This window comes from Thalia democratica, chromosome 5, assembly GCF_965202585.1.
Source record: "Thalia democratica chromosome 5, ktThaDemo2.hap1.1, whole genome shotgun sequence".
Classification (NCBI taxonomy): domain Eukaryota; kingdom Metazoa; phylum Chordata; class Thaliacea; order Salpida; family Salpidae; genus Thalia; species Thalia democratica.
Window position 1 is genome coordinate 55,662,203 of NC_139169.1, and position 27,583 is coordinate 55,689,785.

Sequence of the window (27,583 nt, forward strand, 5' to 3'; positions counted from 1 at the left end):
ATGCTCTCGGGCCGCAAAATTTTCCTTCGAGGGCCGCATTCCATTCAAAAAAATAACGTGCTCGCGGGCCGCAGATTTATCCTTTGAGGGCCGCATTTGGCCCGCGGGCCGCAGTTTGCCGACCCCTGCATTAGTACTTAATTATGGTTTTTAATTATGCTTGTGGTCTTAGGCATAGAAAATTAGCTTAGTTTTAATGTTATTATAATAATAAAATTCTAAGTTTTGCTTTTTTTTTGAAATTGTTTTTGATTGTCTAAGAATTATCGTCCTACATTAGTGCTCACGGATTTACAAAACGGTTGCAAATATTATTAAGCCAATGTATTTTTTCACGCATACACTGATGCTGATTAACTTTTCAATAATTACAATTAGCGTTTGTAAAAAATATTACAAGCTTATTATTTAAATAAGTATAGACTAAAAAACTACAAAACACATTTATAAAATTATTGTTTTTACTATATAAATATAGTTATACTAAAGTTTTATTTTCAATGTTTATTTTCGATGTTTCATGTAAGAGTTTACTTTAAACCAAAGTTTCTACAACTCATTGTTATAATCGCTTGCCCGCTTATGAAAAATAAAAAAGGGGTACTCTTAATTACAAACACTATAATATTTAGTTTTAGTTTCATATCTCCCGAGTCCCGTTTGTTGTACCTAAGACTTTATTCGTTAATTGTTATTCATAACAAATCCTAGAATATATAAAGTAAGTTAATCAATCAAAGTTCAGTGTAAAAAGTTAATCAACTTTGCCTCACTGTTTAACGCCTCACCACCTTTTTTCCCAATTATTCAAAATTACCTTTAACTTGCTCCTTTAATGTTTCATGTCGCCCTTTAACTATTTAATGTCCTTTGAATTATCAAAATCGCCAAAAACGGGGTGGTTTCGCCCTCTTTTGAAAACCCTGATTCATACTAAAAATACGAAACTGAATAAAATGTATTATTTAAGGTTTAACAAATTAAAAACTTACACATTAAAAACTATTTATTAAAACAGTGTAACTTAATAAAAAATAACATGTTTAAACCTTTTTTTGTCTTTCTCAACTTGAGCTAAATTCTTGTTTCAAAAATTTCAATTTAAAAACGTTTATAATACTACTATTTAGTGTTAATTTTGTACTATATCAATTTGCTTTTTGTAACTGTTTTGTTTTTTTATATTTCAGTTCTACCTTAAATAATATGAAACAAGTTAAGTGTATTTAGAGTTTTTATAACAAAAAGTTTAGTAATATATATTCAAAACTTTTACTCTATTCTAAAACTAATTCATAAAACAGTAATTTTGCAAAAATAGTTTTTCTATTAATAAATGAAAATGGTATTTTATTATAATTTATAGATGCTAGTATTCTTTAAATTTTTTTGTAATGATACAAGGTGTTTTTTAGTTAAACTTAGTTGCTACAAGTAAAATATAAATCATATTGAAATAATTTCTAAACGCTTATGCTGTATACATTTGGTATACTAACAAAACTTATTAGATTAAAAACAATCTAAAATAAACCAGCGATTAAAATTAAAACTACACTTTAAAATAAAATTTAACAAGAACTTAATTACTTTAAAAGTACTTAAAAAAAGGATTTAAAAAGTCTAAGTAGGTATACGAACTTTTTCTGCTTACATAAACTGGGCCTTAAAGATTGAATACCTAAGGCTTCCAGAATATGCAGTTGAAAGAGTTCTCTGCTCTCACTAAAACTGAAAAATTCTTCTTTTTATAATTTTTAGCACACTCAGGATTGTCCAACATATGTTGCCCAATCGCCGAGAAGTATTTTTTCGTTGGGATCTCCGAACGGCCATCAAACCAGCTTTTCAAGACTTTCGGAACATGCTGATCGATTTTTACATGAAACCATCTCATAGGTTTCATGTAAGAATCGATCAGCATGTTCCGAAAAAAATAAGTTATGCACTGGAAAAACCTGTTCAAATATTTTCCATAGGTTAAGAACTCGACTTAAAAACACGTAAATTAATATTTATCAAAATAGTGTTTTGAAACATAAAAAAATATTTGATTTTTAGTACTGTAAAAATTTCTACGAGTCAGATGGTAATAAAACTCAATTTTTGCTGAAAAGCTGTGTACTTTTTAAATAAGAATTTATTGAAAAACAGCAATAACTTTGTTTTTATAATGTTTTAATGTTACAATCAAATTGATACAGTATATGTAGTAAGTAAATATTCTTAGAATTACAAGCCTTTATGTTTATACTGTTCTGCACAAGACGTTAAAAGGTATCCGTGGTGTGCGACTCGATAACCGAAAGGTTCTTGTGCTCCAGGTCCAGTACCAAATATTTTGAGCAATTTTTTTGTCGTTCAATAAACTATGTCATATAATAAATAAAATTAGGACAGCAATTTATAAGTATGTAGTTTTTAAATTTTAATTGTTCTCATTTTGTTTATTTTTTAGTAAGCTTATAATACTATCTATGACAATCTATTTATTAAACATACTCTTAAATGTACTATTAAGTAACTTTAAAGATTTATCATTTTCTGGAATCAGAGTAGACTCTATTAATAAATTCTCGATGATATTAAATCTTTAAAAAAAATAATTAATTAAACCAACACAATTAACAAATGAAATTAAAAAAAAAAACTATTAATGATTTAACCAAGTATTTAATTTTTTTTTGTGATTCGATCAGTGGGAATTGTACTAAATACAAAAAAAAATCTCTCTTAAAGTAAATACAAGTTTTAAAAACTTAATAAATCATTTGACAAGTTGAATTTTTTATTGAAATAATTTGTTAGTGCGAAACTGATTTTTATCCAGTTGTTGAGACTCACGCCATATTTACTCTCATATGATTGGTTAGTTACAGATGGTCTCATGCTGTAGTTGAAATTAATGTTGTAGGCTTTCAGTTTTATAGTAAATTTTAGCAAATACCCTTTTTTAATATATTTCATCCAAGATTAAGAGCAAATATTATACATATTCGTTTTTGTTGGTTTAACTTGTTTCTTATTTTTGAAAGTATAGATAATTTAAAGTTAAACTTTACCACTTTGTTTTAAGTTTTTTTTTGATTCTATGTAATATTATTTTAGTACTTTATAAATATTTAAGTTAGTATCCATATAATTAATTAAAAATTTTCTTTTTAGATAGTGTACTAGTTTAATTTTTCTAAATGTCTAATAGTTTTCTATGATGTTATACTGTAAATATTTACTTACATTGAAAAAACTAAAACTTAAAAAAAAAATGTTAGTAAAGTTTTCTTTTTAAATTTATTACAATGCTAAATTAATTCTAGTGTCAATATCTTCTTTTAAATTTTATGTAATACTATTAAATTTTTAGAGTTAAGAAGTGATTAAATTGTTTTATCAGAAACTTATATTTTAAATGTGTTCAAAATATAAGTTTAACAATTATGTTCTAAAAAAAATTGGCCAAATTGCACTATGGGTCCTAAATTCTAATGGTGGCATTTCAAATCTGAATTGAACAATGCAAGTTCAAAACCTGATGGTTAACACATATATAAAATAAAGTTGCTTATTCTATTTCAAAATCACTTAGAAATCCTAAAATTATACAGTTTGTTACAAATTCACTTTTTACATCCCTCTGTTGTAAATCAAACAAAAGAAAAAAGTTTAAAAAGTCGTTATAAATTAATATACTGAGTAATTTAAAATATTTACTAATTTATTTAATTAAAGGTTTTAAAATGTAATGAGTTGTTACTTTTTTTTCATTCAATTTAGAATCATTTCAAACTACATCTAGTTTTAAATCTTATTTTTGTTAGTTAATTTTAAAATACATATTAAAACTAAATTCATTAAGTTTATTTATCCTTCGCCTATTTCCAAGTTATTTTTTGTTTGTATAATTGCTGGTTTTGGTTTATAACTTTTCACAACAAATTTAATTAAGTCATTTGCAGTAAGTTTTCTTAGAGATTTTTATTCAAATGTTATTAAAAGCTCTAATAAAACTTATCTAAATTAAAAGAATAACTTGAAAACATATTTTGTTTACTCTGTAACAATTTTGAAATTATAAATAGTTTATATATATTCTAAATTGTGAAATTTCCATAACAACTTATTTTATTTTGATTTATTTCGTTTTATTTTTATTTATTTCAAATTATCATCTTCTAAATAACTTATAGTTCATTAATTTATGTTTATATATTTAGACAAAAACTTTTTCAGTTTGTAAAAACATTGAACAGTAGTTAATTAAGTATTAGTTTTCTGCTGGATATCCTAATGGATAACACATCTTCTGACAAGCTTTGGTGTGACAGCAGTTTTGGAGGACTGGATGACCTTGACTTTAGTGATTTTAACACAGTTTCTCTTGAAGCAGCTGAACAAAGTGTAACTGAATTGGAAGTCAATGAACTCATTACTCACCAGGACATATATAATGGTAAATAAGATTTTTTATTTTATAATCCAAAATTTTTTATTGTTTTTAATGAAGATATGATTAAAAATATTTTTATCTGATTTTAATTTCAATATATTTTTAAGAATTTTGTCTTCCACAATATGACCAAGATGTAGAAATAAAAGAAGCCAAAGAAGAAGCTTCTCCTGGCCATATTTCACAAACTGTTGGAAACAGGTTAATTTGTAGTTCTACCTTATTTTATTCTACAATATGTGTAAAAGTATAAATTAAGTGAAAATTTTAAAAAGTTTTATTACTGAATGTTGATATATTTTGTATTTAATTTATATATATTATTAGTTTTAATTGTTTATTACTAATAGAATTCTAAATAGAATTCTATTTGAAAAAGATTTGTATACAACAACTGAGTATCTCCTATATGCAACTATAGGAGTGAAACGTTGTTTTGTTAGTAATGTTAGTACTGTTAAAATAAATAATAGATAAAAATATCCTTAAAGACATTTAAGTCGAGAAATTTAAATTGTTTGCTTTATAACAAGTTACAATATTTAATTAATTTGAATATTTTTATATTTATATTTAAGTAAATACAAATTCGATAATTTTTTGTTGTTCAATAAACAATTATCTTCAACTTCAACATTTGCATGCAAAGGATGGCCTTAATCAATTAAATAATATAGTTTTACCTTTGAGTTTAATTTTTGAAAATTTAATTGAAGTTGATCTTAGTTTTGTATAAGTTAATGTATTATTCAATAATATTAGAAAATACACCAACTTTTGATATTAGTCCACTTTAAGATAGTTAATTTTTTTTAAATATTAAAACTACATTAAAACATTCTTCCTTTGTCACAGTTGCAGTGATAACTTTATTTATTTTTGTATACATTTAAGATCTCATCAGTATTTTTATACTATTTAAGACAGTTTTTACCTTAAATTAAGTTTTATACTAAAATAACCAAAAAATAGTTATTTCAAAAACCTTGAATTTTTTTTTAACAAACCTATGGCAACTTTGTAGTTGTTTTTTTATAATAAAGTATTTATTGATCTCTTGAAAAAAAATTAAACTTGATATAAAACTTGTCTAGAATAATTGTTTTTGAAATTTGTGGATTCTTTTCAATTAGAACTGTCAACCATTTTTTCAGCTTAATTTCTACAGTGTACACATTTTTTTAAATTAAAGTTGTTTTAAACTAACTTAAACATTAAAAAAACACTTTTTTAAGAAACTTTTATCAAAATGAATTTAGTATAAAAAGTTTAAAAAAAGTTCTAAAGTAGAGTCTAAAAATTTGATATTTTATTGTGGTTGCTTTAGGATAAATGCTTTTGAAAAGTTTTGTTTGAAGTTCAAATGTTTTAGTTAATAATTAAATGTTTAATTATTTGTTTGTTTAAAATAACTGACAGAAGAGGAGTTTTCAAAGATGATTACAATAGATAGAAGAATAAACTTATAGTAGACTACTTTCCTCAGAAATTAGACTTTTTAAATTCAATTCAAAAATTTAAATTTTTTTAACAATACAATGTTTCACTCCTTGAACCAAATCAAACGAGATCATCAGTTGAATAAAATCTGTAATTTTTTTACATAAACATGCAAGAAGACATTAGGCTAAACTTGAAATAAAACTGGCATTTATGTTTAAAAAATCATGCAAAATGTAATCTGAAAGTTTTATTTGTTTGTGTTACTCATCTTATTTACCTCTTTAGAATTGTGATATACGAACAAGAAAACTTTTTGATGAATATCAATTTAATATGCAGTGTGCATCAGTTTCAATTAAGTATTTGTAAGGATTTTTTACAATTTTTAAATAATTCTTTCTCCACAGCTGAATTAGTTTACAGGTGTTGTTATCTTCATTCAAAAATAAAAAATCAATTTTCTTGTTGATTATTTTTGTATATTGTATTGATATATTTAAATTGATTTAAACAGATGATTAAAAAAAATAATAGTATGAATATTAAATGTTAGCTAAAATTTGACAAAGTAACTTATTTAAGTTTAAAAATAAAATTTTCTAAATATTATATTCTGAGCTTTGACTTAAAAGCAATACATATAAAAGCTTTTTTAAAATGTTTGTTCTTAAAACTTCTTTTATTTTCCATTTATCAAACAAATTATTAAGGCCATAGGGGGGGGGGGGGGGTCAAACATTTTTTTTACAAAAAATAACATTGGCTTTTATATGAAAGCTTTAAGTACAAACTACAAGCCAGTTTTTATAGAATTCAAAAATATCATTTAACTTTTGAGATATTTAATTTTTTTGTAAAAATTTTCCAATATAAACGTATGGACCGCAAATTTTTCGGGGTCAATTTTCTCGTAAATTTTAAAATTCACTAAAAATCTATCTCCTACATTTTTCAAGCAATCTTCTTCAAATTTTCAGGAAACATTCCTTATAATAAAAGGAAAAAACTTTACTTTAGAACTTTAATAATTTAAAAAAATAAAATTTTTTTTACCAAAACTAAAAAAAAAGTGTTTTTTTTTCAAAAAAAATATATTTTTACAATTTTTTTTTTAAATTTCAAAGTAACGTTTTTTTTTATTGTATAAAGATTAGACTGTGAAAGTTTGAAGAAGATTGCTTGAAAAATGTAGGAGGAGATAGATTTTAAATGAAATAGTCTTATTGTTGTTTTAGTTTTTCCTTCCTATAGGAAACCTATTATGCGGCCCGACTTTGACTGGTCATATTTCAAAAAGTAATTTGAATTTTTTAAAACGATAAAAAGCATCTTGAAGCTTAGAAAAAACTCTATAAAATAAGATCAACTTGTAAAAAACATGGTTTACCCCCCTCTGGCCTTAATATTTGTTATAATGTATTTTAAGAGAGTATAGAAGTAAAATATTAAAGGTAAATTTTATTATATGTAAGAAATTTTACATAATGTCTAGTTTAGTTTTTTTTATTTCTTTTATCGTGACCAATGTATAATTTTAAGCTGTTTACATATATCTACATTATTATGTTTTATAATGCTGTACAGCTGTTTGACTTAATAATTCAATTTAACAGTTATTTGCGAAAAGTAGCATGTAGATTGAAAATTATAAGTTTTCAAAGTTGACACTAACAAACTAGATCTTATAAAAAGTCTAAATATATTAAATTTTAATTCTACTAGTACATATATGTATATATGGTGTGGTCTAAAATTCATAATATTTATAAAGATATATATAACTTTAACATTTTAATAAGTTTAAAATTGTTGTAAATTAAATTTAAGATTTATTCTATTTAACAGATCAATTAAACAACTTTTGAGTTCCCCACCACAGTACATGAATGAAACTTATAAAAATATTGACTTGTTTCAAACAGACGATAAAAATGAAGTTAAGCCTGCAGTGGCTGCTGCACCTGTAGTTAGTTTTTATAAGATAATTTGTAATATTTTGAAATTTTTCACAACTTTAATAAGCTAGGTAATTGTAGAAATGTTTCTAATACTTTATTTTAAATCTAAAAACATATACATTGTTTTTATTTTTGTACTGCATATACTGAACTAGTAATGTTAATTTCTTTGTTTAAAATAATAGAAATACAAGCACTGTAATTTAAGAAAGTAATTTATTTTATTTTATATTTTTAAGCATATTTCCTTGTTAAGTAGATATAGTTTGATAAAACATAACTTAATTTATTTACACGGCATTTTTGTTTCCTAAAAAAAAGAAATCATCACCAATTCTTTAAAGCTATTTCAATTTACTGACAGTTATTAACATAATAAAAAACAAGTCAGCTTTTTGAAATAATTTAAGTAAAATTAATGATTTGAAACTTCTCTAGTACTAAGTTGATCTTAGATGTATTAACCTAATTCATTATTAGACAGTTATACCATCAACAATGCCAACAATTGACCAGCTTTCCTACGAAAAACCTGCAAATTCAAACAACCTTCAAGTTGGTTTTATTTCTTTAAAGTTCTAGCAGTTAATGCTATTTTACTTTACTAAACATGTTGATTTTTTTTTCCTTAAATTAGTTTATTAACTTATATTTTGAAAACTAGATGATATAAAATAAAAAACTAAAACTTTGTAAAACTTTTACTTAAAATAGTGATTTATTTTGTATGGGTGATTGCTTTAAACATTACAGTAGTTGTTATTTTATTATATTTTTAAAACCTTTTTTTTATTTCTTTTCTGTCTTTTATTTATATGAGCTTTCAAAAAAATCTAGATTGTTGCAGAAAACATGGTTCATATTGTGTACAAAAATTTGCTAATGCTTAATAATGCAAAAAGTTTTTATTATTTAAGATTAGTTGCAAAAGTTATTTATGGAATTTTAACTTAAACTACTATTTTTTAGACACTTTTGACTCAACCAAAGCAACAAGTGAATCAACAACAGCATTATATACTCACAACAACAACACCTAATACTCAACCTAACAACCAACTCTTTCAAAATTTTACTACCACTCCTATACATGTTAGTACTGTATGAAGATATAAAATTTCAAGATATAGTTTAAATTAAAACTATGCAGCAGAATTTTAAATTTTACTAAATTAGAATTTAATTGTAATTCAATCATTTTATTTTAAGTTTTTTATTTTAGCCACTTTTAATTTGTTGTTTAAAAAAATTAGCTAACTTATTTAATTAAAAAAAAAAATACAGATAGTGAATAATAATGTGGTTACATCCGCAAACCAACTGATGTCCGCGAGCATTTCTCCTAAAAACAGCTATCTGCAGGAATCTCCGCCCAATGTAATTTAAATTGTTTTATAATATACTATATAAACTATGTTTCAGTTTTCAAGTTTAATTTTTACAATTCTAAAATTATTTACAGAACGTCATCCTTGTTCAAAAGGTTCCAATTGACAGGTAATTATTTCTACTTCAATTTATAATTTTTATATTCTAACATAATATTTAAAAATATTATTCGTTGAAAATATTTCGCGATGTCTAATTAAACTCAACCTTTTTAGTATCTTCATTATAAACTTTTAACAGTTAAAAACAGTTTGAAAATTTTGTCTAAAAAAATTTTTTTTTAATTAAAATAGTGCCACGATAAAATGTTTTTTTTTAAGGGTAACAACTACAGCAACTACTAAAAATCAAAACAAACCAGCACCGAAATCTAACAGAAGTGCCCACAATGCAATCGAAAAAAGATACAGGTAATGTTTTTATATTTGTTAAAGGCTTCCTTATTACTAATGAAAACTTTTTTCGGTGACTAAAGTTTTGATTATAAAAAGCTAATTGTATTGTTGTTTAACAGAGGTCGATAATTTTTCCCAAGTTTTGCTTTTTGTTTGTAATACTTCTTTAATAATGAGAGTTTATCATCTAAATATTAGGCTGTAAAAGTTTGAATCATTGTTGGTTAGAGTGTAAATTTAAGCTTAAAAAATAGCTTGAAGTAGCACTTCAAGTAGAAATGTAATTATTTTTTGTAGAAATAACCAATAACTTTGTAATTTGTACACACTGCGTAATTTCCGATGTTTGTTTAAAAAAGTTTTTATCAGGGTTGCCACTTTACCTGGAAACCCGAAAAAACCTGGAACTTGACAATTCAAGCAATAAAAACCTGGAATTTAAGAAATTTTCACATGTTCAGTAGTAAAATTTCGATTTGACTCAAAAAATCTATCATAGAAATATATTTTTTTGTCATCATCAATTTTTTATTATTAAAAACATATTTAAAGTAGCTTTACAGTATCTTTTCAATGTTTTTATACTATTTAACACAGTTTCTTACCTTATTTAATATAAAAGTAGACCCAAAAATGTGTCCTTTTAAAAACCTGGAAAAATTTTTGAAAAAAAGAGTGGAAACCCTGTTTTAAGAATTTTTTTTTTGAATAATGAAATAAACACGCTTCACTGCAGTTTTTGTAGCAACTGGTAATAATAAACTTAGTTTGTTTTAGTTTTAAGGTAGTTTTATTTTAGCTCAATCTTTAAACTAAACTCTATTTTTACTTACTTAATAGACTGGCAAGTTTTAGTCTGTGTCTTTTTGTGAATATGATACTTATATATTTTAACCTTATTTGAATTTTTGTACGGTTGTTGAAATTTTTATAACTTATTTTAATTTTTAGTTAAATAAATCATAAAAACTGCAATATCTTTTAGTTGACACACCTTTTATAGGGCATCAATAAATAAAAGGATACAAGAGCTGCAAGAATTGCTGTTTCCTAACGGATCAGAACAGAAGCTGAGCAAAGCTTCGATCTTGGAAAGGGCAATAAGACAAATAAAATACTATAGAACAAAGTTGGATATATTTATCATTTTATTTTGAGCATTTCTATAAAATGATAAGTAATTTTATGCTGTTCCACCGTGTTGTGTTTTAAAAAAAGTTTTCTTTGTACATGTTTAGATTTAGAAACTTAAAGTTAAATTTTAATATTTTTAGGAACGAAAGTCAGCAGAAAAAAATCAATTGGTTGCAAAATTGCCTTTCAAAAGCTGGAAACGGTTAGTTATTGTTTAAATATAAAACTTATTTGATTTTACTGACTGTAAAAAGATAAGCAATCAGAGTGAAAGTTTTAGTTTAAATAAAAACAGTATTGCGTGAAATTTATGTGTATAATCTATGTCCTTATATACAGTGTAAAAATACTGACATAAATACAAAAATTATCAAAAGAGCGATTTAGTTTTTTTGCAAGCTAGTCTACAGTTAGTTATTATTTTGTAATTAGTGGTTTAGTTTTTAGTACTTAAAGTTGTATAAAGAACTTCTGCTAACAAAAAGTGTTTTGCATACTGAAACAGTTAGTTATTGTTTTAAGTTATAAGTTTTTTGCTTAAGTACAGGCTGTAAAAAAATAAGCAATCAGAGTAAAACTTTTAATTTAAATCAAAACAAAACAGTATTATGTTGAATTTTATATGGATAGTTTATGTCTTTTATCTAAGATTTGTTATACTGACTGAAAAAAAAAAAGTTTTTTAAAAGCTAGTTTATAGTTAATTATTGTTTTGTTTTAATGGTTTAGTATATAATAGTGTTTCTTAAAATAAGTTCTATAAAGAACTCTGCGAACAAAAAGGGTTTTCAAAGTTAATACTTAAAAGTGATTGTGTTAAATTCCTTTAAATTTTTTATTTGTTTAAAAAGTACGTTTTTTAAGTCTGTTCTAATTTTTCTTTTCGTGATAAACTGAATTTATTATACTGTGAATTTAATGATTAGATTTACCAAACTGATTAAGGTATCTAACTAAAAGTAACAACTGCAGTACCCGGTGAGATGGTTGCCAAGGAACCGACGATGTACGGCAACGACATCATGGGCGGGTTGCCTTCGCCACCCGAATCAGCATATGGGTCACCATCATACAATGGATCCCCCTCTTCTTCCTACGTCAATTCTTCTCCTGATTACGTGATGCAAGACTCGCCGCCCAGAAACCAGGTGTAATTTTTTTGAGGTCAACCATAATGTAAAATGAGTTAATCGCTTGATTTATTTTAAAGTTTAAATTAGACTGTTTCCCACTAAGAACTTTTAGTTGGTATGTTTCAAAATAAAAAACTGCTTACTTTTTTGAATTATAAACAGTAAACAGCAAAAAAACCTGGAACCTGGAAAAATCTGGAATTTGACAATTTAAGCTAAAAAATCTGGAATTTGAGAAAATTTTGAAAAACCTGGAATTTTAAACAATTTTCAAATTTTAAGTAAAATAACTTTGATTTAAAACAAAAAATCTATCATAAAGATAATTTATTTTTGTCATCATCAAACATTTTTTAATTAAAAAAACCATTTAAAGTAGCTTTACAGTATCTTTTCAATGTTTTTATACTATTTTTCACAGTTTTTATCTTGAACTTAAGTTTAACTTAACTTAACTAAAAATAGTCCAAAAAAGGTGTACTTTTAAAAACCTGGAGGAAATCTGCTAAAAACATTTGGCAACCCTTAGTAAAGAGCTTATTATATTATACTTAACAATTTTTTTAAAAGCAATACTTTTGCTGTATAAAGTTTTGTGAATCCTAAGAAAAACAGTGTATTTAAAGAAAACACTTTTGTGTGTATTGTAAGCAATGTAAAAAACCTTTTAATTACTACTTTAAGGATGATGTGTCGCAATTTACTGAAAACAGTAATTTTTTTAATTTTACAGGATCATTCAACATTCCGTAAAATGAGTGACAACAAAAGATTTGTCTTGTGTTTGATAACATGCATGATTTTCTCAATTCTTCCTACTGGATTTGATAGTTTTTCACAGACTGCTCCAAACGTGGAAAACAGTCATCACGGTGTGTTTAGTTTATCTATCATATGTTGCTTTGCTTAATTGTTCAAAAAGTAATTTTGTAATGAAATGTTAAATAACTAATTAACAGTTTTTCTTTAAAATAATATTTTACGTATCAAGTAGTGCTAGACTAATTAATATTTTTCAAGTTTTACAAAATTCTATAATGTTTTGTTTGCTAAAAAAAATAAATAATTTATTATAATATTTAAAAGAATACTGAACATTTTCTCTAAACTAAACTTTTTTACTTATAATTTAGGTATCTAACTGCAATGGACTAAATAATGATATTTTTTTACTTTTTGAAATCATAGGCGGAGAGAGAACTATTCTTGGTGTCAATCAGTACCATTCGCAATCCACTTGGCTGTCGACTTTCTTCAAAATCGGTGTGAAATTTGTTCTGACGGTGATGGTGCTCATGCAGTACTTTGTGTTCTGGGATCCGGTCACAGAGAAAAATTCAAATGCTAACCACAGGTACAACTCGCTGAGGGAGAAGGCCAACGAACACATGAGAAAAGTTGGTGTTGCAATCTAGTAGTTTTTTAGTTTTATATCACATTTTATAAATTTTAAGTTAAAACGAGTAGAAAACTTAATTAATTTTAAGTTTAAATTTAATTATTAATTTAAATGATGTTATCATTACCAACTAAAAATAAATATTTTGAAGTAGTTCTATGAATATACTGTTAATTTCATTGTGTTGCTTTATAACCCGCCTATGTGTTATAATAAAACAATTTAACTAGGGAAACTACGAAGACGCTGCGACAACTTACCATTCTTGTTTAGAAACTCTAGGAAGACCCTTACCCAAAACCAAAGTGGATAAAGTTTTCTGTCTTCTACTCAATTTAATTAGGTAGTTTTAATACTTAAATATGTTTCAAACCTAACTAAATGGTAAGCAAAAGTTTTTGTTGATTAATTGTGTTTTTTACAATACAGGTGGATGTTGTGGTTTATTAACATTCCGATGTTTTCACTCAAGCTGTACAGCGAAAGCACCAGGCAAAACGTCAGAATGTCAGCTCGGCTTGCAGCACAAATATACCATCGTTTAGACCAGCTCAGCATGACTAGTCAGTAAATATTTTGTTTTACTTTTTTTGCGTTAACTAGTTGTTAAATAACGATATTTTATTTATATGGTTTTAAATTATATTAAGAATTGTTGTCTTAAACTTAAATTGAGAAAAAACAACACAAATTATGCCATATGCACAAAAAATATTTTAGTTTTTTATTAATAGAAATTTAAGTGGTCTTTTTAAAAATAGGTTTTTCATCAAAAAAGTTTTGTTCACCTGTTCAAAATAACAGTACTGTAAAAAACATAACGTATTTAACATAAATCAAAATGTATAATTTCACAGACAAGACAGTGACATCGCGCATGGACGGAGCGATATACTCACTGTGTGCCATCAACTTGTGCGAGGTTGCCGGCTGGAAGCTCACCCCACCCGACGTTGCCGTCAGAATATACGCCACCGCCGCCCTCAGATTCAAAATGCAGCTCCCACCCTTCATGAGGTTCAGATTTTATTTTATTCTGAAGTAATAAGTTGGGTCGACATACTACTGATTTAATTAGTTTTGATTAGATTTAGTGCAAGCATGTTTACTGTTTTGTTATTTATTTTTGTTAGTTGCGTTGTGAGCAAGCATTAGTCCTAATTTAATTGTCGTTTCATTAAAATGTTGCTGTTGGTCTGTTTCATTTACTTTTAATACAAAATAACTAAAACAAGACCGTCGAAACTTATCATTTACACCCAGTAAGTTATTAATCACACTCAACAAGTTTTGCTGAGTTAGAAATTGCAAATATTTTGTATTTATATATGAGTAAACGTGTTTATGTTATTGTTTTTTTAATATTATTACACATTAAACAAAACTATCGCTTATCACTGATAGTTTAGTTATTCGATAATTAATAATTTTATACAAGTTTTTTTAACAGGTATTGAATTTACATTTGTTATAGTATGAAAAATAAAACATTAAAGTGAGACGTATCTAGATTTTTTTATTTTTAATTGTTTATTAAAAAACTACTTGGTTAAGTAAGTGTTATGTTTTTTAGGCTTACGTAAATTAAAGCCAAATTCAGTTAAATGTGCTATAGTTTTAGTAATTTTTTACAGAATATTAAAATTTTTATTCAACTTAAATATAGCAGGTTTGTATCGTGGTACCTGATAAGTCGAAGCCGAAATGTTCTGATGCAGTATTCAACTGAGTGTGACGATGAATTGAAATGGCTGGGCAACAAAGCAGCCATCAATTTCCTTCTCAATTGGAATTTGAACGTAGTTGAAGCCGACTGCTCAGATTTGGATTTTTCAGTTGTAGCTGATAAAGGTTTGCTACACAAATTTAAAAGTATTTAATTTTATATTATTAAAGAAATTAAAAAAGTAAACAGTACATAAAATTTTAGTGTTATTAAATATATATTAAATTGATTAATTAATAGCTTGCTTAGATATGATAGTCTTTCTTTTTGTATGTTAACAATAAAACCTGTTTGTTCAATTTTCACTTAAAAACCTTAGTGAATGTCAGATAAAAAACTGATAGTTATAGTTATAAACACTATTATGTCCAGTCCATATTCAAAATAAAAATAATTTATAGCTGCATTAACATATTAAACATCAAAACCGAGGGATACACTGATTTCAATGAAAAACTTGACTAAAATTTAAAGTTTTCTATAATAACATTTTTGGTATTTAAAACAGAGGATCCTCTATCACATGCAGCTTTCCACTTCAGAAATTACTTGCTTCAAAAAGCCTTGTGCTTGATAACAATGCCGTGCGTAGTTTCGGGATCGTACAAACAAAAGAAGTTTGTTCCTCCCTGCCAAATGGCTCTGCAGTACATTCAGCTGGTTAAACAGTGCGAAGAAGGTTTTTAAAACAACCATGTAAAAGTGTTTTTTGAATTCAGAACTTTGAATTAATTTTTGAATAGCAGTAAAGTTTAAAACTATCAGAATCAATTTTTAGTAATTCTTTTTAATGTTAATAAATCCTTTGTTTACATTTTTTAAAACTTTAAGCTTTTTTTAGTAAGTATCAACTATCCTAAGTTAACAGAGTAAATCATAATCATAATTAAAAAAATGTAACTTTTTTTAAATTGTATCTTAAACATGTGTATTATGACGTCGCAGACGAGATGGACGAGTTTGAGGACGAGGAGGAGTCGAAATACTGGTTGAACGTTGCAACAGCAGCGTGTCACTTTTACTTGGGAGAATACGATAAAGCTACTGGCGTTGAACAACTTCCAGCTTCGTTGGAGTATTCTAAGTTAGTACAGCTTAAAAGTCATTTTTTACTTATCAGTGCTTTTAAAAACAAGTGTATTTATTGATTTATTTAAGTAGTTAAGTTTTTTACCCGCGATATGTAATTAATGAATTAATTGTTATTGATAGTAATTCTTAAATAGTCTTTTAAAAGTATAAACTGGGAATTAAAATAAAAACTTATGCTTATTCTTAGATATCTTACCAAAATATTCATAGAGTTTTTTTATTTTTCGTTGAGTAATTTACTGACATTTTTGAGCACAACAGTTATACTGAATCTCAGATATAAAAAGAAGGTTAAACTATTAATTTTGGCGTAATAATTTTAGCTTTTACTTTATAATAAAAGTGTTAAAGTTAGTTTGTTTTTAATTTTTTTTGAGACTCTCAAGGACAATGAAGTTTGTTTGAGGAAGTCTAAGCTGAATATTTATTACGATATATAAGTGAAAGTGTTTGTTGTAATCTAATTAAAAACCTTATTTTGGGTTGTAAATTTTTGATTATGCCTACTCACACTGCTTACAAGTAAGCTTAAACGAACCCAAATAATTTATACAACAGAAATGAACTACCGAAAGCAGTAAAACACGCGTTCATAGCTTACAAAGAGATGCTGCAATACGAAGGAAGTAAAGGAAGTTTTGATTTCCACGGCAGAGACGTTTTGAAAGGAGTTCTCGAAACAGCCAACAAGGCTTCGCAACTTCTCAGAGATGATATTGTCCACAAAGAAGAAGCTGATAAACAAGTCCTAACCGTTAGTGCAATTAGTATCTTTAACTAAATTTTAAAACATGTAAAAAATGTTTTAACTTTTTTTTTTCTAAACTTAAGATTTAGGAAATAAATGTATTATAGAAGAGTTTACTGACAGTAAAGTTCTATTTTGATTTCAACAAATTTTTATGCAGCTAACAAACGTGCATTGTAGTTGCATTGCTTATTATTATGATATAACCGATGTATCTACATGCAAAATTGTTTTCATTGCACTTTCTACGTTGTTTGATAGAGTATTATTGAGTAGATGTAGACAAGAAAATGTATAGAAGTTGTAGAACACAACCTTGGACAAGTATTGTAGTTTAATGTTATATATTTTATAATTGGTTACAACACATGTTTTAAATTGTAGGCTTTAAATGTTTTTAGTTAATTTATTTGGTTAAGTAACTATATTTTCAAATCAATATTAGGTTAAATCTGAAACTTATCACTTAAAGATTGCTTTATATTACCTCTTTTTATTCTTGTTTATTATTTATTGTTGATTAAAAAAAGTAGATAGGGGTCAACGAACGTTATAAAAAAAATGTTTCTTAAATTTTCTATAAAAAGTATGATAAATCCCTAGATTTATTAAAGAGAATGTTTTGACTTAAAGGAAAAAAAAATTACCATTAGAAAAGTTATTAGACAATACGTAACAGTAGTCTAAATATAAAATCAATTTTTGGGCTCTCCAAGTTTCTTGACTTAAAAGTTTTTTCATTCAAAATTTTAAACAGGTTTATTTATTTATTTATTTATTTTTATATAAGTCTTTAGAGAATATCAATTACATAAAATATAACTTAAAAAACCAAATTTTAATTCAAAAGTTATACTTAAATTGGCAGTTTGAGTTTATTTTTAAGTTATGAAATTGGTATTTCTAATATTTTTAAAAGTACTCTCTTATTATTTTAGCACTTTAACATAATACTTTAAATAAAGATGTATCATAAAATTTAGGTTAAGTAAAAATAATATTTTTTTTACAATGCTTTTAGTCTAGTGGAAGTTGACAGTAATAATTATCTGTTCTGATCTTACACTCAAGTTTATAGCTAAATACAGGGTTGCCACTTTACCTAGAAACCTGGAAAAACCTGGAATTTTAACAATTTTCACATGTTTAGTTGTAAAATTTCGATTTGACTCAAAAAATCTATCATATAAATAAAAAAAATGTGTCCTCCTAAAAATTTTTTTTTTAACATGTTTAAAGTAGCTTTACAGTATCTTTTCAATGTTTTTATAATATTTGACACAGTTTCTTAACTTAACTTTAAACTATAAATAGACTCAAAAATGTGTACTTTTAAAAACCTTGAAAAAATTAGGAAAACCTGGATTTTTTTTTGAAAAACGAGTGGCAACCCTGTAAATAGAGATAATTAGTTCAAAAGATGCAAACAGTTTTTTATTAAATAAATAAATGTCTTTTTAATCAACTAAAAAGTTCTATGTTCAGTTACTTTAAAAATATACATTTAAAAATAAACTTTTATTGAAATTTTGGCTGTATTATCTTAGTAGAGTGTTAGTATAATGATATCAATAAATATGTTTACAATTTTTAATTCATGTATTTAGAATATGAAATAGTTTTCAAGTTTAAGTGTAGTAAATAGATAGCATACCTTTAACAAAAAAATAGTAATCTTTTTTTGTGACTTAAACTTTAATATGCTAGAAATTTTTAAACTAAATATAAAGCAAACGAAGATAATCATTTTTCAATTAATCTCTTAGACTTTGAATGTCAGGACTTTTTGTTGTTGTAAATCCTTCTGGATAAATTAAGATTTTTATAAAAACTCATGAATACAAGTGATGAACTGTTCAGAGTTTATGTAAACAATAACTCCATAATAAGTCATAGCAATGATTTTTGAGATATACATATAGCAATGTATATATTGCAAGTTGTAATAAAAAACTGAATTGCAGGCATACCGTCTTATAGCAACCGAGTGGTTGCTAAAGACGAGAACCTTGTTGTGGGAACAGACGTCTGCGAACGATGGCAGAAGGGCGCCACTGGAACAACTCGAACCGTTCGAATGCGATCTCATGATGCTCCAAAATATCCTCGTGAATCAACCCAACCTGCAATCAAAGGTTTGAGTGATAATAACATATATTAACAATAATGTTAAGATATAATTTATTAAGTACTTGCTTAAAATAAATTTAACAGAGAAATCAGTTCAAGATGACTATTATAATATATAGTACTAACAGTCACCAGGTAATGCTCAGCGGTGAAACCTGTTAATTGCCAGTGCTTGTGATGAATATTTTTGTAAAATTTTATTTGCTATAAATAAACTGTTAACTTTTTTTAGATAACAATGTATGAAGCAACCCTACGTATGATGGCTAATTCAAATCCCCTTAAAACGCAGAAACTCCTCATAGGAAATCTGAAAAAGAGGAGACCTACATACGTTTCCAGAAGTTCGTAAAGTTATGTGCTTACTTTTAAAAATAAACTACTCAATTGGAACCTCTTTATAAATTAGTATATTTCATAGTGATTTTTATTGAAATTTTCAAAAGATTTCAATTAGATCCATAAAACATAACATTAATTCATCAACTTTGTAAGTAAGTTCTAGTTTTCTGCGACAGCTTTCCACTAACAACAACGCTAAGATGTTAAATGATAAGTTTTTATTATATTTTCCGATCACTTTGCCATATTAGCATGTAATCACAGACTGATATACTAAACTGATACACGAACAAATTTAATTTCCTGTGAATGCATTTACCTTATCCTATGTAAGTACAATACAAAACTAACAGACGACACGTCGAAGCTGGACTACCCGTGCGGCGATTACGACCGAGCTCTTTCCTCCATACAAGCTTGCAAGCACCTCCCTTCACCGCCTATGCTGCAAGCTTCACTGCTGAAGGAAGAGTTGTTGAAGGAAGCGTCGCAGATTATGTGCTTGTTCCAAGACAAGGTGAAGATGAAAACCGCCAACCAATTGATGAAGCCCCTGGTGAAAAGAGAATGAGTTCCATGATTCAATAAAATATTTTAGTTTGTAATGATATCTAAGTTTCTGGAATCGTTTTTATTATAGTTTTTAAGTTGCAAGTTTAACGAACTTATTAGTCGCTAATGATAATCTATATCCGTCAATAGATTTGAAGGCCTAAGTTATTCCTTGTAATTATTTTTTGCTATAGAATTTGTTTGCTTTTTTTTGTAGCCATTTTATTAGTTTTTTATATTCATTTTGGTGCATCAATATTTTTTGTAAATAATTAAGTTAAGATGAATAAACAGTTAAAATAAACTACTTTTCAGTGTGCAAATTTTAGAAAACACCTGTTTTTACTAATGGTATAGACTTTTATATTGCTTTTTAAACAACGATAAGGTTTTTGTTATTCAAAAAAAAAGATTCTATTTCAGTTTTGTTTTTTGGTATTTTAATTTTGTAATGGTCGCATTTATAAGTAGTATTTGTACATATTCTTTTTTTAAGCGTAATGAATAAAAATAAAAACAAACATTTGAACGTAGTAAACTACAACAAAAGTAGAAACTAAGTAACTAACTTAAGAAATTGTATTTTTTAATAGAATGCGTTTCACAGGAAATAATATTTTAATTAAAGTTAGTTATCTAAAGTTTATACTTGAACATTAAGATCTTTATAATACATATTTTTTAAAAGTTAATGAAAACTACAATTTTAGCTTCAAAATTAATTTATTATTTTCGTATCACAGTAAAAATTCAATATTGTTTTTAAATTAGTTATTAACTTGATAGCTTAATTTGTAAACGTAGTAGAAAATATTTCTGAGAAACAAGTTATTTATTTTATCAGAAATTTTGAAGTTCTTAACCTGGTGTAATTTAAAATAAAGTTATCTCAAGAAAGGTATGTGTTCTGCATTACATAAGTCTACTTATTAACTTATGAATAAGGCTAAATAGATATTGTATGAAATAGTAATAGCAAAAAAAAAAGCTAAATTCATAGCAAATTTACTAATTCATTGATTAACTATAAACAAGGTAAAAACACAACAGTTTATAAATTTATTACGAATTCAGAGGCAAATAGTTTAATTCAGACCTGAACACTTTTTTCTATCAGGTCAAACCTGAACAGAAGCTTACTTGGAATATCTTGAAAGTTTACAAAAGTTGAATTTTACCTTTTCTGTAAAGAGGCTTCTAGTGCTTTGTACCTTTCATCACGGAATTTGTGTAGTCTGGTCTCTAGCGTTTTCTCGTGAAGCTACTATAGAGTATAGACTATAAACTGGTTACATGACTATTTAAACAACGAAAACAAAAATTCCCTCCGTTTAAACTCTTATTAAAATTGTTAAAGGACCATATCTCACAAAATAATTAGTATTTGAAAAAAAAACCATTTTAGGTCTAACTAGTAATAAGATAATGAGGGTATAAAAAATTTGAAAACTAATATATAAATACTAAAAATTACTATGTTTTATTAAGTCTTAAGACTTATTTTATCCATATTTAAAAATATATTTAAAGTTAATAAAATCGTAATATTTTTTCACCAATAACTATATAGTAAAGACACGACACACAAGTTCATTAAACCAATTGTTTTATGAACTGTTCTCAACACTTTAATACATAAAAGATAGGAGATAGATTTTTATAACTTATATTAGTACAAAGTAATCATAAAGTAAACATACTCATTAAGTTTACTTAAAACTATTTTATCTATCAATAAACGTACACGTTAATAAATTGTCTGTAACTTGAGTTATAAAGTATTAAGAAAATAGTAAAGCAGAATAACAAAATATTTTTTCATACATATTATGGCTTAAAAAATATAAATAGATTAATTTTATCTATAATGTCATAACACTTTTTAATTAATTAAAGATTGCTAAATTATAACTGTTTGTACAGGTTGGATTATTTTCTTAATGTTCTGCAATGGGTAGTAAGCATTTTAAAAAGCATTTAAAACTTAAAGTGGTATAGTTTGTTTATTTTCTAAATAAAAAAAAACCCTACACTCTTCAGTACATGTTTATTATCCTTTTTTACAGTTACCTTGAAGTCAATCTAAAATAGCTTTCATTACAAAAGCAGAAAAAGTTGTAAACTATATAACTCTTTTAAAAAATGATATTAGATTTAATCTACCTGGTATTATAGGTAGCTTAATGTGAAGATAATTCTTGGACTCGCTGCGTAATAAGTAATTTGATAAACTGCTTTATTTTTTCTGTTCTAAAATTTCTGAACTGTTTATAAACGCGAGTATAAACTTCTAAACCGCTTTGTAATTTGATAATCCGTTCACAGGTAAAACCGATAACTACTTAAGCAACTAATAAATCATTTTTTAAATTTAAAAGTGTGCAAAAGGTTTTTCTGAGGAAAACTATTTTATTATGTTTTAAATACTAAACAAAACTCTTTTCAATACAAAATTTTTGCATCCCGACGACCTGCAAAAGGCTCTACTAAGTTAGGCACAATAAAATAAAAGGTTGCATACCACTGTTTTAGTTTTGTTAAATTCTTGAACTTAAATTTTAGTAATGACTTTCAACGTTGAAAAAATGACAAAACTTGATTTCAATACAATTAAGATAGTTTTTTATATGTTGTTTTTTATATAGAGCTATAAACTGTTTTTACTTAACTTATGGTATTAATTTTATATGTATCACATTAAGAAAAAAAAAATTTCATTAACTTATTTAAAAAAACTGCTATTTAAGATTCCAATGAATATAGCTTTGCATAAAGTAAAAATAAATATTGTGTTGTTTGAAGGTTTTTCGTAAATCTACTTTAAATATTTTTTAAGTATAAAATTAACTTCAAAATGTTCATTAACAAAATATACTTCAAACGTAGTTTTGAAACTAAACTTTAATGTTTTGTTCATTAAATCAAATTAGTAAATTAATCAAGTTTTTTAACTTTTGTTGTTTTTCAAAAAATATTGAAAAGTATATTGAAATAATTTATTTTTTTTATTTTGCTCATCTTTATCATTATAAGCCTTCAAGTACTGTTGAAAAGGCGTTACGTGTTAAAGATATAAATGTATGTTTATATCAATAAAAACCTTTCATTTTGTAAACTTTAAAAAACTTGCAGAAAATGTTTGGTGTTTGCCATTTTATAGAATGAGCTTTTTAAAGTTCTAGTAGAGTTACCGTAAAAAACCCTTATATATTTAAAAATATATATTTACATAGTTAAATTGATCGTGTTATTTAAAAAAATGAAATGCCTTCATTCCACATTTTATAACATTTAAAAGCTGCTACTACATAAAAAAAAGAGTTTAACTTGACTCCGTTTTAACCTTAATAATAAAAAAACATGAAACATACTACTTTAAGTTTGATTAAGTTTTACCTCAACGAAACATTTTATTAATTAAAAAAAAATCAATTGGCATAGATTTGACTACATTAAACTTTTTTTTCTGTTTTATTTCTTGTTTCCACATAATTACGGTTTCAGCTCACTTTGTACACATATAAAATAGGAAAATACATTAACTTATACCATTATTAAGAAAAAAAAATTATTGTTTCCGGAAAATTAGTTTAATTTTTCATAATTGTTTCAAATATAGTTTGTTGTTTAATACAGTAGACTTACTCTTGATTACGTTCTTTAAACAGAGCCCAAAAAGACCTATTCAGCCGCAGCTTTAAATGTTTTATCGGTCTTAAACACTTAGAAATTCAAGTTAATTTAAATTTGTATTCTCTAGTTAATTTTTGTTTATATAACTATTACTATATATTTTCCTGTAAATTGAAGTATTTACATCAAACTTTCAAATACTTTAATTTATTATGAAATCATTACTTATAAACTAACGAAGTTCGAAAGGCAAAATTATGTTATATAATTGACCAGGAACGTAGATAACTCGAAAAAGTTCCGAATCTGGAAAAAACTAAAACATCTGAAATAACTCGTGATAACGTCATAGACGGTACAGAGCAATTTAAATTACCTCTAATGTTAGTGTATGTAATGTAATACTTGAGTATGCAGTAATATTAAAATTTCAAAAATAAATTTAATGTTAAAGTATGAGTAATATCTGTATACAAGGAAATTTATGTTGCTCCACACCCCCTAAGATTCCTTACGTGTTGTCACTTGTGTAAACCCATAACAATTTTTATTCAAAATAAGTTTAAGACAATCACAATTTAATTAAAAAGTTTGAAAATAAGTCTGATAGGCCTAAAATTTTTAGTATTGTTTATTGAACGATAAAAAAGCGCTCATAAAGTTTGGTCTAAAGACCTGGTATACAAAGGAACCATTCGGTTATCGAGTTGTACACCACATGCTTATAAAGTTTTCTACGAGCTATTTCACATAGCTTTTTTTATTGAATTTATTTGTAGAAAAATGAAATAAAATAAAACTAAACGAAAATTAACTGAATTTTTTGTTTAATAATGTACTATGAATCTTGTTTAGTAACATATGAACTAAAAAAAATATATACAACTTTAAACTAACTTTTAAAACTAGATAAAAAACACTAATAACAAACGTGTGAATTATAATGAATACTTGAATTATAGGTTACAACTTCTTTAAAGAAAGTAAAATGTAATACGCTGAAATTTTCTAAAAACATTTTTTTTAATAAGTTTTTTGTTAAAAATGTATTTTTTTTTTAATAATTTAACTTGAACAGTAAAAACAATTTTACATTTGAATAGTTAAATAAACTATTGCAATTTAAAAAAAAAGTATTTCAAAGAAGTTATGTTTACAATAACTGAATTTAACTTTTATAAAATATGAAGATAAATACTGTAAAATTTATGCTTTTATTAAGAAAAAAGGTAAAAAACTATAATAATTTTAACAATAATTATATTAACAACAACAAATTTACTTCTATTTTAAAATATTATTTTTCTTTTTTTTTCTTTTGGATACTTGTCTAAGTCTAAAACTGTAATAATAGAAAGCTAGCAAAACTTGCAAACATAATAAGAAGAATTTTTTCTTTAATTTTCTTCAAAAAAACAAAAAAAAAACTTAAGTTTGCTTAGAACAGTTTTCTTAGCTTACTATTTAAATATTTTATTTTCTGCTAAAGTGAAAACATCTATAACTACTTTTTTACATTTCTATACTAAAAAAAAGAAAAAAGTAAGCATAACAAAAAAGAAAAAGTTTTTAAGTATTCTGAACTTAATTCAAAAGAATAACCTTAAAGAATAATCTTAAAATATAACCAGATAGAAAATGCTAAAACCTAAACTAAACCAATGTTAATGTAACCAAACAAATCAACTTTCGAACATAAAAAAAACAAAAGTATAAAAAAAAAAATTTGGATTTTAAATGACAAATACTATTAACTCCTTAAACAAAGTAAACAGACGAGTAGGAATGATCAATAATGACCTTGAAAATCAGTATCTAAAAGATAACTTTTAAGTTCATCCTTGAACTTTCCAAAATGACTTATATTTTTTAGATATAATGGTAGGTTAATCCATATCTTACTTCCTTGGTAGGATAGCGATTTATGACCTGTTTTGCTGTTGAATCTAGGTTGAAAAATATTTGTTTCTGAAGACCTCGTATAACAATTATGGACATTTTTTACACTTTTATAGTAATTTTTAAAGTTATCTGGTAACAAGTTATTGTTAAACTTAAACATAAACAGACCTATTTCATACAGATACAGACTTTCAACATCTAATAATTTTTTTCTTAGATTTAAATTCTCTTACACTATCATAATTTTTCTTATAATGTATTCATCTAAGTGTTTTAAATTTATGAGAACATTGATATCATTTCTAAATTTTTTAGTTGCTCTTCCCAGCACAACAAGCCATATCTAACATTTGTTCTTACTAACTAGCTATATGTTCTTACTATTATTACTAACTATTTGATGTTACTAACTGACTACTATTACTAACTAACTGCTTGTTCTAAAAAGTCTAATATTGTTAATATTTTTTACTGTTCAGAAAAAATTTGCAAAGTTAATGAAAAATTCTGCTTTTATTCGATTAAACTTTTATACTTTTAGGACTTTATTAAAAAACAAAAGAGATATATAAAATAAAGTACAACACATTTAATATTATTGTTTGACTTATAACAGTTTAAAAATCTTAACATTTTCATCAAATCTAATCTGGTTTTTGTAGCCTCAACTTTACTAAAAATTTAAATTTTATACAGTAACATTGTTCACTGTACAACTTTCGGAGTTTTTGTTGAACTTTTCAAATCTAACATTAACGTAGTCAGTAGAAACAACTTTAAACTATGCAAATTTATGTAACATCAAATTGCATTACAGTAACCTCTCGCTTATTTACGCACATTGTGTCCACAGAAAAAGTGCGTAAAGATACGAGAGATCGTAAAGATATGAGAGGTACCAAATATACTTACTATAATGGCTGTTTTTTGAAATTGCTTTTATTTAAAAGCAGACTGCGGGTTTTTCCACTTTTAACAATTTGTTTACTTAATTTATAAATATGAAAACAAAAGATAAAACTGTACATATACAAAAAAAGGATTTAATTTTATATAAAATATTAATACTTGTAGAAAAAAATTAATAATTTTAATAATAAGTAGATTTTATTTTTGTCTTTACTTATATCTGACTTCTTTGATACTTAACATTTATATTCTATTCTATATAGCAAATTGCTGTGCAAGGTAAGTGTTACAAAAGAAGAACTTAAACTAAAAAAAAAAACGTTAAATGAAAATTAGTTATATATTTACTAAAAAGAAACAATTGAGACCTGTAATAAGTGTAAGCTCTTAATTTATTAAGTACTACTGCTTATTTTTGCTAGAAAGTATCAATATATTTCTTTTTTAGATGTTTATTCATATATATACGTCAAGAGTACTGTATTATCTATTTTTGTTACAAACTCTCATTATTTTATTATACTTTTATTATTTAACAAGTCATATTTGTTTCAGAATTTAAATTTAATTTCTTATTGCTTACAAAATTTCTGATATACTGAGGTATAACTTAATGTTTATCAATAAGTCAAGGAACATAAGTTTACAAAGTATAAAGATATAAAGAGGTGAGTTAGTATTTAAAAATATATTTTACATTGAAAATATACAATAAACCTAATTCGTGCGATATCAAAGAAAGCTAAAATTTTCATTGTTTGAATTTTTTAGAATTCTAAAATGCGTAACTAAACGAGAGTGCGTAACGTCACGAGTGCGTAAAGATGCGAGAGGTTACTGTATTTAGATTTTCGAAGAAAAATCTACAGGTTTTGTTAGAATTAATTTCGCAATGCATAGCTTTTTGATAAATAAAATCTGAATAAGATAAATACATGTAGTTAAGATGTATTAATTCGTTCAACTTTTACATCACTAAAAGTGTTAAAGAGTGAATACTTGTCAAAATTATCTCTTAGGAGGGCAAAACTAAGTATACAAAAATACTAAAAGCTAAGAAAGTAGTGCCCTTTAAAGCTAAAGAGTGCATATTTGTCAAAATTATCTCTTAGGAGGGCAAAACGAAGTATAAATAAATACTAAAAGCTAAGAAAGCAGTGTCCTTTTAAGCTGAAGAAGTAAAAAAAAGCAAGTGTTTTCGCACAAAAGTATACGTGCTACGTGCCTGTAACTGACTAAGTCAATAGATAA

At 25.5% G+C, this 27,583-nt stretch overlaps 1 protein-coding gene across 2 annotated transcripts; it reads left to right on the plus strand.

Annotated features, from left to right (window-relative positions):
- Positions 1-4,219: 4,219 nt before the first annotated feature.
- Positions 4,220-20,411, plus strand: LOC145835431 (sterol regulatory element-binding protein 2-like). 2 transcript variants are annotated; one of them, XM_082943015.1, is made up of 23 exons: positions 4,220-4,450; positions 4,555-4,648; positions 7,736-7,856; positions 8,329-8,403; positions 8,818-8,940; positions 9,133-9,225; positions 9,311-9,345; positions 9,558-9,647; positions 10,636-10,761; positions 10,907-10,968; positions 11,739-11,914; positions 12,633-12,771; positions 13,088-13,296; positions 13,529-13,641; positions 13,728-13,861; positions 14,156-14,315; positions 14,965-15,149; positions 15,533-15,703; positions 15,970-16,108; positions 16,675-16,870; positions 18,829-18,999; positions 19,227-19,338; positions 19,690-20,411. In XM_082943015.1, exons 1-23 carry the CDS (start codon positions 4,288-4,290, stop codon positions 19,905-19,907), a joined length of 3,105 nt encoding a protein of 1,034 aa, XP_082799141.1. In that variant the 5' UTR covers positions 4,220-4,287; the 3' UTR covers positions 19,908-20,411. The 2 variants fall into 2 exon arrangements, with proteins under 2 accessions (XP_082799141.1, XP_082799142.1); XM_082943016.1 differs by having other exon boundaries at positions 14,968-15,149.
- Positions 20,412-27,583: the final 7,172 nt, after the last annotated feature.

Bases quoted from the DNA above. Each gene is read 5' to 3' on its own strand.
- LOC145835431 (XM_082943015.1), top strand. From the start codon at position 4,288: ATGGATAACACATCTTCTGACAAGCTTTGGTGTGACAGCAGTTTTGGA. The intron at 15,150-15,532 runs GTTTGCTACACA...TATTTAAAACAG, and splicing joins TTCAGTTGTAGCTGATAAAG to AGGATCCTCTATCACATGCA. The intron at 16,871-18,828 runs GTTAGTGCAATT...ACTGAATTGCAG, and splicing joins CTGATAAACAAGTCCTAACC to GCATACCGTCTTATAGCAAC.